The sequence below is a fragment of the Globicephala melas genome, chromosome 2 (assembly GCF_963455315.2).
Source record: "Globicephala melas chromosome 2, mGloMel1.2, whole genome shotgun sequence".
Classification (NCBI taxonomy): domain Eukaryota; kingdom Metazoa; phylum Chordata; class Mammalia; order Artiodactyla; family Delphinidae; genus Globicephala; species Globicephala melas.
The window spans coordinates 31,449,966-31,463,531 of record NC_083315.2 but is presented as its reverse complement, the minus strand read 5'-3'; the positions used below and the strand labels follow the sequence as shown (position 1 = coordinate 31,463,531).

Sequence of the window (13,566 nt, the reverse complement as noted above, 5' to 3'; positions counted from 1 at the left end):
ACAGTTGCCAAAAGGACACCTTGCATCAAGGAATCCTGCCTGCAGACCGTCACCTGGGCTTGCTGAAGAGAAGCAAAGCGATCCCAGCTGACAAGGGAGGCCACCCTGCCTTCCTGGGCCTGCCACACGGCTGCCACCCAGGCCCGCAGGCTCTCCGCGGAGGCACCGTGAATCTGCCGCAGCCGGGTCTCGATGGCCGGTGCTCTGCTGGCGAAGAAGCTGTCCGTGCAGAGGTCCAGCGGGGCCGCCTGTGTGCAGGGAAAATAAGCTCACACTGTGCCTGGGGAGGCCGGAGTCATGAGAAGAGTCAAGATCAAATTTGGGAACTGGCCAATCTGATGAAGTTGACACATTCTTTTTCTCAAAAGACATGTAAAAATTACCTAAGTAATCTGATATAAAAGCAACTTATTACACTGGGTATTTTAGAGTAATAATTTGCAAAAAGAGCTTTTAGGTTAAACTGGTGGAACGCTTAGCCGGCACATGTGACAAAGCATATGAGAGCACCTGGGCCCACCTGGGTGAAGCTGAAGAAACTTACACTAAAAGTTTCAAACGGAATGATTCCAGTAAAGTAGGCTTAAAGTTTAAAACTTAACATACTTACATTTTAAATTGTATGAATCACATTTTAAAATTAAAAGCTATCCTTATGGTGGAATTAGCACCAGGATCCAAAAGAGGGGCAGGTTTCTGATGGCTGCAGAGGCGGGGCACCCAGGCGGGAGTGACTCACGCGCGTGCAGAAGTGTCTGCTGCCTGAAAACGTGCCATGATTACCTGGTAGGCGTTTCTGAAGGCGTCTGGTATCCCGTCCATGAAGATGACATCCCATAGGAGGAGACCGTACAACGTGCTGAAGGTGGACCCTTCCCCGTGAATCCCTGAGACAAAGTCACACACACACAAGAAAAATCCATTTCTTCTGTTTTTTAAAAACCACTACCATATCCTACTGCCTACTCAATTTGAAGAAAATAGCAAATATTTTACATTCAAACGCAAATGCTGTTTTTGTTCCATTCCTAGGTCATTTTTTTACATTATGTTGCTTATATGCAGAAGCCTTGTTTAAAGGCAAAAAATCTTAGTAATCATGAGAAAATTCAAATGCACATTTTGGAGCTAGAGTGGAAAAACCTAAGGAACACGTTTAAAAATAAAAGCAGATTCCCTCCTCAGGCTCTGGGGGTTCCATTCGGTGGGTTCGGAGGCGGGGGCATCCCCTGAGGGGCTCTGGGGCAGGGGGCCCCTCGGCCTCACTTGGAAAAGCCCTCTGGGAAGGAGTCTGGGTGCCCTGGGAGCCTGTGCCCTCTGACCCCATTCGCCTCCTCCACCCAGTACTCCTCTGCCTCGGCCTGGACACCGTGCCCAGGGTTTCTAAGACTTGGGGTTTTACAGAAAGCTTCCGTGTCAGAGACCACCTAGTCCAGACGCCCCCTTCACCCCACATCCAGACCACACGATGGGGCGGTGACCTCAGAGGCCAGGCCCAGCCCCAGGCCGTGTGAACGGCAGAGCAGGGTCCGCAGGGCCAGAGCCTCCCGGAGAGAGCCGAGCCCCACCTGGCCCCTCAGCACACCTGACGCCTGCACCCCCTGAACAGGCTGTGGCATCTCTCCGGCCAGTGGGCCCCAGGCATCGCACATGAGGTCAGAGGCAGCACAGGTCCCATCAAGGCCCGCTGGAGGCAGCCCTGGCCCAGGCTGCGCTGTGCGCCCCCTCAGCTGGCCCCTGCCCCGCAGGCCGTCCTCCGCTATCCGCTCGGGCCGCCAGCTGAAGCCTCGCCCTGGAGCCCTGCACCCTGCCGGGCCCGAGGGAGGCAAGCCTGGCTTTCCACCCTGGACAGCAGCATCCCTGAACCCTGAGCCGTCGGCGAGCGTTGGTGCTGTTAAGTCCAATCATTTGAGGAGATCCTTCTGAGGAACTCTGAAAGAAACTTCACCAGAGGGTCTGAGGTCGCCCTCACACCAAACCTTCTCCAGAGGAAAGACCCACAGCAGGGTTCTGCTCAGGTTCACTGCATCAATCTTAATAAAGGAAAAAAATATTTTATAAAAAAATTGATATTCCAGAATCGGAACTGTCCGTCTGTCTTTCAAGCTCATGGCTAAACTGAAAGCATTCGCTGCGTGCGGCTCACAGCCGGCAGCCGCCTGCCCAGGGCCTGCTCCTCCTCCCTTGACGCCGGGTTACAGGGCTCCCGCCACGCCGCGGGGACCGATCCTGCATTCTGTTCTTTTATTCCTAACCCTCCGGGTCTCCTGTATCTCTGTCCTGACTGGCGTGTGCACTTCGTCCTCAGTAGCATCACCTTCCCGGTAAGCGATACAGACATCACACAGGTTCATCTTAACCATCACCTTGGACACGCAGCAGAGAGAGGCCCGTGTGTTACGAGGTCCCCTCCTGCGGGGTCGTTTTGTGTCCTCACTCATCTGAATGATCACATCACACTCCAGTGAAATGATGTCCTGATTTTCACATACGTGAAGACACCTGAGTGTTCTTCAACCTAGTGACCCTTCAGCACAGACATGGGGGGGCCTGGCCTGGACATGTGGACCGAACCCGTGGGCCCCCTGGGAGTAACCACAGGAGCCAAGGTCTGGGGTCTGCTTCCAACATTAGGGGGGACGGCGGATGGAGGAGGGCTGGGTGAAGCAGGGGGCGCGGGGAGCTCGGCACACCCCTCTGCTTTCCCATAAAGGCATGTTCCGCAGCTTCCATGACATTAATAACAAGTTATTTTTTAAAAAAGGCTAAAGCCCCCCCGCCCCAGTCCCTCCAAGGTAACCGCCCAGCCGCCGTCCTCGTCGCCCTGACGGGCAGCTGCAGCTTCCTCTGCGGTTCCCTCACGGTTTTTATGTTACTTTTCTATTCAGTACATTCACTAAGGACAGAGACTGACCAGTTCCTTTTACCAATTATAAGGCAAATTCTCACGGTCTTTTCTTTAGTCTGGCCTTAGACAAAGCACTGAATTTGCAGCTCCTTCTCCAAGGCCAAAATGGAAGAAAGCAAAGGGAAGAGGGCTCACGGGGACACACAGAAGCCGAGCCACCTCCAGTGGACGGGAGGGACGAGCAGACGATCTTAACACAGCTCTGTGCTGCTCTCAGGTGAGCAGGCCCGCGGGTGACGACCCTGAGGACCCGGCGCGGGCCCCACACGCGTGGGCAGGTGGGCGCGGCCCCTCCACTGTGTCTGGACACCGGTGCCTGGGCTGCTGACAGCACACAGGCCGTCACACACGAGTCACCACACGTCTTACTCAGGTGTTTCTCAAATGGCCAGGCCCAGCTCCCGAACGTGGACCCCTTGCCCTTGGCGTCTCCTGGCTGAGACCCGCATGCCGGGGACGTCCCCAGGATGGCCCCGGGGGCTGGGAGGGGGGCTGGGGGCTGCTCCCAGCTCTCAGAGGGGACAAAGGACACACAGGCTTGGGAGGAAGCGAGGGACAGGATCCAGGTCCGGGCCCGTCCTGGCTGGCCTGCCGCATCCCCTCCCCGGCCAGGGAGGCTTATCACCTCCCAGAGGTTCCAGTGCCTCTGCCAGCCGCGGGGTCTCTCCCTCTGGCGCCTTCATCCCCGAGCAGCAGAGACGCCGGGTGCCCTCTCCAGCCCTCCTCCCCTCCCCTCGATGGCCAGTGGGAGTCCTCAGCTCCCAGTTCCTGGAACCAGGCAGAATTAATTCCCACTTGGGCTCTACACAGTTCAGAAAACGGCTTCTGAGTGAAACCCACAAAGTCTGAACAAAGAGGATGCCAAGCAGACCAGAAAGAAGAGAACCAGGGGCACCTGGTCCTGGTCCCTCTGCACATCTGGCCTGAGACACAGAGAGCATCTCATCAGCGGCTCAAAGAGCAAAGTCCCGCTCACCCCTGAGGGGCCGCAGACCACCTGCCTTGCAGCCGTACACGCCCTTGCACACCCACACACACACACACCCCCACCACACACACACAGCAGCCCGGTTCGGTGGGAATCAGCGGTGTTTCTCTCTTGCGAGGTCACGTCCATCATTTCACTCTGAGGCCTCAGCCCCCAGGAGACGCAGCAGAGCGGGCGCGGCTGGAGGGGCGGGTGATCGCACACGTCTCTTGGGAAGGAAGATGGGAAAAGCTCCAATTCTTACTGACATTTGCTCTCCTCCCTCACCTGGGCTAGAGAGCTCATTTTACAAGGAATCTGACCCACAACTCTTCCAACCATGTCTCTGGTCCCAGGCGTGACGTCCTGTCAGGGCTCGGCCCTCCATCCTCTTCACGCCACCCACTCCCCCAGACTGCCGGGTACTCTTAGAAGCAGCCTGGCCCCGGCTGCCCTCCTCTGACCGGCTGGCTATCGGCAGAATCTCGTGGTCCTCTGCCCCGTCCTGTCCCCCTGCCTGACACAAGCTCTGAGGGTAACCCGGCCTCCCTTGCTCCTCGCGTCCCCCCAGAAGGCGCCGCCCTCACGGGTGGCAGGTGCGGACACTGGCTGTGGGGTGGGACACCACCCACTGTGGCCACACAGCCCCAGCGTTACCCTGGTCGAAGCCACAGCGTCTGTAATGGGCCAGCGCCAGCTCCTCCACAGAGCACAGGACGGTGGCAGGGGCGGTCCCCCCAGCCTCCAGCACGAAGACAGACTTGCCCGGCCCAGACTGCGGGCAGAGCCGGCCCGTGACGGTCACCTGCGGGGGGGGGCAAGGGGAGGAACACCATTAGCTTTCCTCCTGCTCCAGCCCTGCACACCCGGCTCTGCTACCCCAAGGACACACTGTCCTCCGCCCCCAAAAGGCCACCCATCCTCAGCGCGGTGCCAGGCCATGTGACCCGCACCTTGGTGCCCATGAGGACGCAGGTCACAGCCTGGCCCTCTGCTCTCTGGGGCCCTGACCAGGCAGGGGGACCTGGAAAGGCTGTGAGCTGCTGACTCAGGAGTTTACAGAGTCACAGCCCCTGCCGGCCCAGCCTCCCAACGCCCAGGTGAGGACGGGGGCGAGGCCAGGTCGCTGCCCACAGCAAGCCAGAGGGTCTTTGGAGTCGACAAGAAACACGCGCTGAAAACCTCTCTAAGGCTGTGTTCAGGAATAAAAACAAGAATTCATCCCAAGTGCCCCAAGAATATTTACTTACATGTTTGACGTCACCCACAGTGACTTCTGGGAGCTGACGGAAGAGGTGCGCGTACTTCTGGCAGCTGGGAGAGGCCCGCAGGCGCACGGCCCTCTGATACAGCGAGAGGCGGTGGCCTGTCCGCACGTCCGGATCCGCCAGCCCTGCTGTGATGCACTTGATGGCCTAGCAAAGAGCACGGTGCCTGTCAGCGTCCTGAAGTCCCCGTGCAGCATCCCCTCGTTTCACGTGACGGGAAACCCCACTGTTAATTAATCATTCATTTTGCTAATTAGTGGTGGGCAAAGCAGCCCTTCCAGAGACAAGGACATTCCCTTAGGTCCCATGCCGAGCACAGAAGCAGCACAGACCCCGATGCAAATGTCTGGGGCACAAGCAGCCGTGCTCCAGACACTATGTCCTGGTCACACGTGTGGACACAGCCTATCTCAGCTGCCACACCCTCAGGAGATGGAGGAGGCTGGGGAGAGGGACCTGGTCCGGGATGCGCTCGGGGCACCACCCAGGGGCTCGGTATGCAGAGCAGGCACCTCTAGGGCAGAAGCCCGGCCGTCTGACCACCTCCCAGTCCCAGGGAGCCTCATTTATAGGGAGAAGAATCTTAGGTTTGAAGGGGTTATGCATTTTCTAAGGTTATTCAGGGCTGGACAAATAAACAAAAATACTGAAAACTACATGGGATACTACTTCACACCCACTAGGATGACTGTACTCAGAAAAATGGACAATAAAAAGTGTCGGCGGGGATGTGGGAGAAATTGGAGCCCTCGTGCTTTGCTGGCAACAATGGAAAAACGATCCAAATACTGTGAAAAACGGTTCGGCAGTTCCTCACAAAGTGATACACGGAATTACCACGTGACCCAGCAACCTCACGTCCAGGTACACGCCCACCACGACTGAAAGCAGAGTTTCAAACAGATATTTGTACACAGTAGTGCTATTCACAACAGCCAAACAGTGGGAACAACCCAAGTGTCCATCTACAGATGGGATCAACACAACGTGGTCCGTTTACACAATGGAGTATTATTCAGCCTTGAAAGGCAAGGACACTGACACCTGCTACAACATGGATGAGCCTTGAGGACGTTATGCTACTGAAATAAGCCAGGCACAAAAGGACAAAGATTCCATGATTCCACTTCAGAACAGGCAGATTCCTAGAGACAGAAGCAGACTAGAGGTAACCAGGAACCGGGGCAGGAGGGAACAGGAGGAACTGTTTCACAGGAGCAGAGTTTCTGTTTGGAGGATGAAAAGTTTGGGGAACAGACAGTGATGATGTTTGAACAACACGGTTTTGAACTGCTCGGGTCCACATATGCACAGGTTTCTTCCAGTAAAGACTGCAGCACTGCACGGTCCACAGTTGGTTGGATCTGCAGACACAGGACCTCAGAAATGGAGGGCCAACTACAAAGTTATCCGTGGATTTCTGACTGTGCGGGGGCAGGGGGGCTCGGCGCCCCGATCCCCGAGTTGTTCAAGGATCAGCTGTATAATTAACGCCACTGAACTGTATACCTAGAGATGGTTAAACTGCAAGTTTTCTTTGTTATATATATTTACTACAATAAAAGAATAAAAAGTTTTTAAAAAGCCCTGAAAATCAGTGAAGATCAGGCCATCAGAGCCGGGTGGTGCAGAGGAATCAAGCAGAGAACGAGGCGGGGCTGCCGCCAGCTCTGTAGCCCCGTGGGAGCCGCGCTGGCCGCAGGGAGGGGCGGCCTCGGGCTCAGCCTGGCCTGGCCGGCTGGCTGCTGGGCACCTGCAGGCACGAGCCTCTGCTGGGCTGGCAGGTGCCCTCCCTGGAGACTGATGTAGAGAAGGGAAGGAATGGTGACAAAGTAACAGGGGTTATGAGCATGGCCGGGAAGATTCTTGGGAAAAGGCAAAAAGGAACCAGGGTTTTCCATCTGTCTCAAAGATAACCTCGGAGTATGAGTGAACGCTCCTATCAGCAGACCCGAGCAAGGGGAAAGTCTATCAACTCTTTGGAACCTTTATTTCAATGAAAGAGACAGGCAGCGCGCACACACCCTCTGTCCACGCTGGGTGAGGGGCCACCAGAGGCCTCTCCTGCCCTGTCAGCCTGAGTCAGCGCCAGGCGGGGGCACCACACCCGCCTCCGGGAGAGGAAACAGCTCTCCCGGCTGGAAGCACTTGAGGTAACAAGGCACCTTTTCAGGTTAAGGCAGTAAAAATAGTATGTCATCGTCCACCACCGTGGTCAAATTTTCCAGCTCTCCATCATCCTGATTCACTTGACCTGCCCCTGGAGAAACAAAAGCTCCCAGAGCCGTAGTGCCTCTGCTCAATGCAAACACGAGGTTGGCAGGGACAGGGGATCGCAGGTGGCCACACAGAGGGCCACTGTCGCCACCTCGGGAGGCCCCGCCCTGCTGGCTGCAGCAGCTGACAGCCAACGCTGTCCTCGGACTCACAAGGTCCCCGCCACAGAGAAGGCAGAGCCTGGAAGGGAAGGCGCCCGCCCTGCTGAGTCAGACACCACGTCGCACGGTGGGAGGAACGCCTTCCATCTTTCTCCCAGGAGGCCCCGGGCAACGAGTGAATACAACCACCATTTCCAAAACCACCATTTCCAAAACTGTGTGGAGGCGGACACATCTAACCCTCCAGCTCCCTCCACCCCTAGAACTTCATCCCTGAATCCCGACACGATCCTGCGGCCGACACACCCACCAACCCCACTGTCACCCCCATATTCGCGCCCCTGCTACTTCTTCTGGGGTTGGAAGAACACAGACAAAGAAGGATGTTTAAGAAATCAACGTTCTAAATCAACCACAGTCCAATATAAAATAAAAATTAAAAAAAAAAGAAACCAGGGGCTTCCCTGGTGGCACAGTGGTTAAGAATCCACCTGCTGGTAGGTTCTCCCTGGTCTATCAGGAAATCGGCCGGCTGTATTTGCAGTGCCCCTCGCTAACTCTGCTCTTTGTTCTCAATAAACTCACTCTCATCTAAAAAAAAAAAAAAAGAATCCGCCTGCCAATGCAGGGGACACAGGTTCGAGCCCTGGTCTGGGAAGATCCCTCATGCCGTGGAGCAACTAAGCCCATGTGCCACAACTACACTGCACTCTAGAGCTCACGAGCCACAGCTACTGAGCCCACGCGCCTAGAGCCTGTGCTCTGCAACAAGAGAAGCCACTGCAACGAGAAGCCCACGCACCACAAGGAAGAGCGGCCCCCGCTCACCATAACTAGAGAAAGCCCACGCATAGCAACGAAGACCCAACACAGCCAAAAATTTAAAAATTAATTAATTAAAAAAAAAAGAAACCGATGTTCTAAATCAACCGTAGCCCAGTATAAAATAAAAGTTAAGAAAAAGGAAATCAACGTTCTAATTACATTTAGATTTTTAAGGTATTAACAGTTTGCTATATTTTTAAATGTATGCCAAACTGAACAAAGGCTGGGCGGCTCCGCAGCTGAGTACCGGCTCCAGGCGCTTCAGGTGCTGGTGCAAGTTGAGAGCCAGCCGGTCCCACCACCGGCCTCTGCTGTCAGGACAGTACACTTTCTGGGACAAAAGGTTTTCAAGCTCCTTGACGGCTTCCTGTGGCAACAACAAGGGATGCGCATTAGACACCTACACACCAAGCGTCTGCCATTATACTGAGTAGTCAGGAAAATTGTCAAAGTATATCTATACAGCATTCCTCTCCATTCTAAAGTAAGGCTCAGGACGCGGACTGCCAAGTGGGGCCCCGGGACGTCCCTCGGGAGTGGCCTGAGCTCCGGAGGCGCCCCATGCTTCTCAGCAGGCCCCCCACCAGCTTGTGCAGCTCGGCACTCTCTGCAAACCAGGTCGGCAGCACAGGCCAGACACGGTCAGACTCTGGGCAGGAGCAGTGGCTGGGCTGCAGGCCCATGTGCATCTGGGAACCCAGTCGGTCACAGGGCCGAGGCTGTGATGGGCAGGGGTCAGGACAGGAACAAGGGGGTCTTCACCCAAACACCCCACCTCAACAGGGGGACTTTCTGGTCTAGGTTTACTGGTCACGCTTCATGTTCATCTTTGGTGGTTCCCGGATCTCTTTGAAGGATCTAACGCATCTCCCGAGAAAAACGCACAAACCCCACAGACACACTCGCAGATTCCCCGAAGTCAACCCCACAGGGCCTCTGGGGCGGGTCCACAGACCCCTCGTGGGGGACCCACTGGCCCAGCCCTAGCACATTCTCTTTGTAAAACACCATGTTTCAATTACACAAGTGTCAACACAACAGAAGCTCCCTCCAGCAATCTCACAACGTTTAATACGAGGAGGGATACGACTGAACTTCTCATTCGTGATTATAAATTATTTCCAGACCGTCCACTACTGCTGCCAGGGAAACACAAGCAGAGGTGAGGTTTCTGCCTCAGGGGTTTGGGGAGACCCTCCCTGTCACACAGGCTGCAGAGACCATCAGCGGCTCCCTGCGGAGCTCTGACCGTCACCTGGCCATCCTGGCGCACAGGCGTCAGCTCACAGCTGGCGGAACAGCAGGTCGCCCTCGGCCGTCTTCCTACCGACCAGGAGATGGCAGGTGCCCACGGGAAGCAGGCCCTCGTCGCATCGCCGTGTGCTGACCAAGTACTTGGGAGAAGTCAAGAGCCAGCCCCCTCGCTAAGAGCCGGGGGCGGGGGCTTGTGCACTCACCTGGTACATGTGAAGTCTCTGCAGTATTTCAACAGTTCGGGACAAAATCCTCGTATAAACCCAACCAACGGTAAAACACCGGAGAAAGAGTGGCAATTTCTCGTGGTATCTAGAACAAAGACGTACGCCAGCAGTTTAGCGCTTTGTTTATGTGTTGTAAGACAATCACAAGAAGTGACAGAGCAGACTGAATTCCTACCTTTTAAGAAGATGTATTCGGAACACTGCCTGTCGTGGGCAGTTTTCTACACCACAAATCTACGCTCTCACAGCCACCCTTCCAAGGTCCCCCAGAAAGCGGTGTGAAATGAGGGCTGGAGGTCAGCAAACGCCCGCCCTCGGGCCAGACACAGGGCTCCCACCTGATTTTATACAAACCCAGCGTATATATACAAACCAAACGTGATTTCCACGTTTCTAAATGGTTAAAATAAGTCAAAAGGAGAAAAATAGTCTGTGGCCTGTGAAAATTACATGAAACTCACATTTCGGTGTCTGCAAACACACCTGCATTGGGACAGCCCCGCCCACTCGCTGGGAGGGAGGTGGGGCACGCTCACAGCAGGACAGCAGAGGCCAGTGAGCATGTGGCCGGCAGAGCCTGACCACTGCCTAGCTGGCCCTCCACGGAAGAGGCTACCAACCTCTGTCCGACAGGAACCCAAGTTCCTTAGTTGTTCTAAGCAGTTAGAACAACTCGGCTAGACAGTAAACTTTGACAGGGACCCGAGAACCACTTCACCTCAGGGACGGGTGGCCTTTCAGTCCGTCCCAATCCTGCTTTGCACACCGAGCGAGCTCCCTGGCTTCCTCCCAGGCCCCGCTGGCCATCGCGGTGGAGATGTCGTTCAGCATGTGCGCGGCCGCTGCGTACCTGCAGGAGGCGGGGGGGGGGGCCAGGCCATCCAAGCTTCAGGGGTGAACGAGCACTGACACACAAAATTCCACATCCTGTCCACCACGTCTAACTCTGCTTTTGAAAATACGAGCGTTACATTTTACCTCAGTAATGATTTGATGTATTACCCGACGGGAGTGGCCTAGAAAAACTCAGACAGGCTACCCAACCGGAAAGATGAAAACACTCACACCGCGCTAGTACATAACACATCCCGTTATATGCATGTAATACTGACCCGCGCTTCCTTTCTGACTTTTGATGCTCGTTCATTCAGCAATCTGGCAACCTTGTAAACAGGTAACTGACTTCAGAATTACACACAAGCGTAGGTTTGGTCATTTAATCATTGAGCCAGAGGCAGACAGAGGGATGCTGCCCGAGCTAAGAGAACTATCGGGGATTTTCAAAAATAACTTCAGGGACAGTCTTTGGGAGACGGCCATGCTGAAGTGTTATGAACACACTTCAGTGAAGAAAGACAACTTGCCAGGGCACCTGAGACATTCGCCCAATCAGTTCTCTAACACTTCGAGGGCACAGTCATTGTGTTCTGGACTCACACTTAAAAGAAAAAGCACGCGCGAGCAATATGTGCAAATACTATCACGTAGAGTAAAAGACAGATGTAGAGCTGAATCACTTTGCTGTACAGCAAAGATTAACACTGTAAGTCAACTATACTGGAATAAAATAACTTTTTTTAAAAAAAGAGTAAAAGAAATGGCCTCTAAATATAAAAATTTGCTCATGAACGCTTCGATCTAACTCTCTTTTTTTGTTGTTGTTTTTTTTTGTTGTTTTTACGATACGCGGGCCTCTCACTGTTGTGGCCTCTCCCGTTGTGGAGCACAGGCTCCGGACGCGCAGGCTCAGCGGCCATGGCTCACGGGCCCAGCTGCTCCACGGCATGTGGGATCTTCCCGGACTGGGGTACGAACCCGTGTCCCCTGCATCGGCAGGCAGACTCTCAACCACTGCGCCACCAGGGAAGCCCGATCTAACTCTCCTATAACGTGCAACTGGACAATTCTAAGGTCGATAAGGAAAGAGAAACAGGGAGAGGGTGCCCGGAGGTTGGCCCACCCGGCAGGAGTGCCCTCCCGCCCACCTGAACCAAGCCCCCTCTTCACGAGCCCACTGAGCCCAGCGCCAGCCCCACGGTGCCGCCATCGCCGCCTGCACGGTCACCAGCCCTCCCTCCCGTCTCCCAAACCTCCCCCCCAACCCCCGCGCTGCCAAGAACAGCATCCCTCCTGCACCCCGATCTCTGTCTCCTGCCCTCCGTACACCTGGCTGAGAGCACGGCTTCCCCGCAGCCCCCCTCGAGCAGGGACAGCTCTCCTCACTCAGGGCCCAGACGGATGGAAGCATCCTCCTCCCTCCCACCTCCGCCTCCAAATCCTCCCACCTCCGCCTCCAAAGCCCCCACCTCCGAAGCCCACGCCTCCTCCTTGTGGGCACCTGCCAGCGCCCCCCACCCCTGTCCCTGTCCCCTCTGCCTTGGTCTCCCTGGGTCTCCCGCCACGATGGCCACGACTTCAGAATTCTCCACCTCCTTCCTCCCTGATAACACGATTCTCCACCCTCTTCTCAGCCACCCACATGCCCGTGACCACTGAGACCTTCTGTCCCCAATGGACCGAGTCACCCTCAAGATGCTGACTTCAAGCATCTCCTCCACTGATCCCCGCCCCCAATCCTTCCAGCTCGTTCACTGCTGACAGCAGCTCCCCACCTTCACCAAGGCCCCACCTCCAGAACGGTCCCTGTCCCAGCCATAGTGCCTCCTGTCCTGCAGGCCCACAGACCACGCCTGGGGAAGAACACACACCGGCCACAGCCCCACCCTGGTCGGGGTGCCCTGGCCGCTCACTCCTCTGGGCCTGCACCAACTCCCCGAATCGTGCTGAAGACGATCGCAGAGCCAGGCCGGCTGGTTTCGGCACGTGCTCACACACCTCGGCCCAGCCCTGCTCGAGGGGTCCCCAGCCTCCACCATGGCAGCCTCAACCCTGCCCACATCCCAGTCCTCCCGCCGGTGCTCCGGGGCCCAGGAGGTCCCCTCCTCCTCCTCCACCGACTGCCTCTCCCTTTCTATGGGTTTATCTACACGTGCACGTACACAAACACACACACACGAGTATCTCCTACCCTGAAGACACCAGGGAACTAGACCGCCCTGCCGTCGCAGGCCGCCACAGCAGGGGCTGCTTCTCCGAAGCCCAGTGGGCCATCCCACTCGACCTCACTGCCCTTCCTCCGGGCGTTCAATCGAGCCCCATCCTGACACACCTTCTTCTTCTCCGGGTCCGCCCACCACACACACCCCTGGTTCCCTGCCGCCGCCCATGTGCTGCCCAGCCCCTGGGCGCTGGCTGCCAAGCTCCTTCCTCCTCTTCTCCCTCAGGGACCTCATCCCTGGCCACGTGCTGGTGACTCCAGTTCCTCCCCAGGCCGAGCTCCGTCCTGGGCTCCTGACAGCACGCCCAGTACCACACGGGGCAGCTTCAGTCATGGGGCTGGGGGCATCCCCCCACGGCATCCCAGCCCCCCCCCCACGTCCCCCATCTCATCTGATGGCGCCACCACCCACACCAAAACTCACTCCTTTCCTCCCCAACATCTCGCACGTTCACTTCTCTACAATGCCCGCCACTGCCAGCCCAGCCAACACCTCCATCCGGACCACCAACGCTCAATTAGCCTCCTGCCGCCCCCCAGCCGCCACTCCACGGGACACTTTTGTAAAACGTGCACCAGATCCCTCGCCTGCCTAAACCCCTTCCCCAGCTCCCCATCCAGCGGATATGACCCAGTCGGCTCACCGGGGCTCTGAGGCCCAGCGTCCCCTGACCTGCGGTC

At 56.3% G+C, this 13,566-nt stretch overlaps 1 protein-coding gene across 1 annotated transcript in view; it reads right to left on the bottom strand.

Annotated features, from left to right (window-relative positions):
- Window positions 1-13,566, bottom strand: part of FAN1 (FANCD2 and FANCI associated nuclease 1) — a 32,161-nt gene that overhangs the window by 7,480 nt on the left and 11,115 nt on the right. The window contains exons 6-12 of the mRNA XM_070044845.1: window positions 10,546-10,677; window positions 9,804-9,912; window positions 8,594-8,713; window positions 5,126-5,290; window positions 4,533-4,680; window positions 784-887; window positions 54-248 (exon numbers count right to left, since the gene is read on the bottom strand). Of these exons, the coding sequence (XP_069900946.1) occupies window positions 54-248; window positions 784-887; window positions 4,533-4,680; window positions 5,126-5,290; window positions 8,594-8,713; window positions 9,804-9,912; window positions 10,546-10,677 (973 nt within the window). The remainder of the gene's footprint in view (window positions 1-53; window positions 249-783; window positions 888-4,532; window positions 4,681-5,125; window positions 5,291-8,593; window positions 8,714-9,803; window positions 9,913-10,545; window positions 10,678-13,566) is intronic.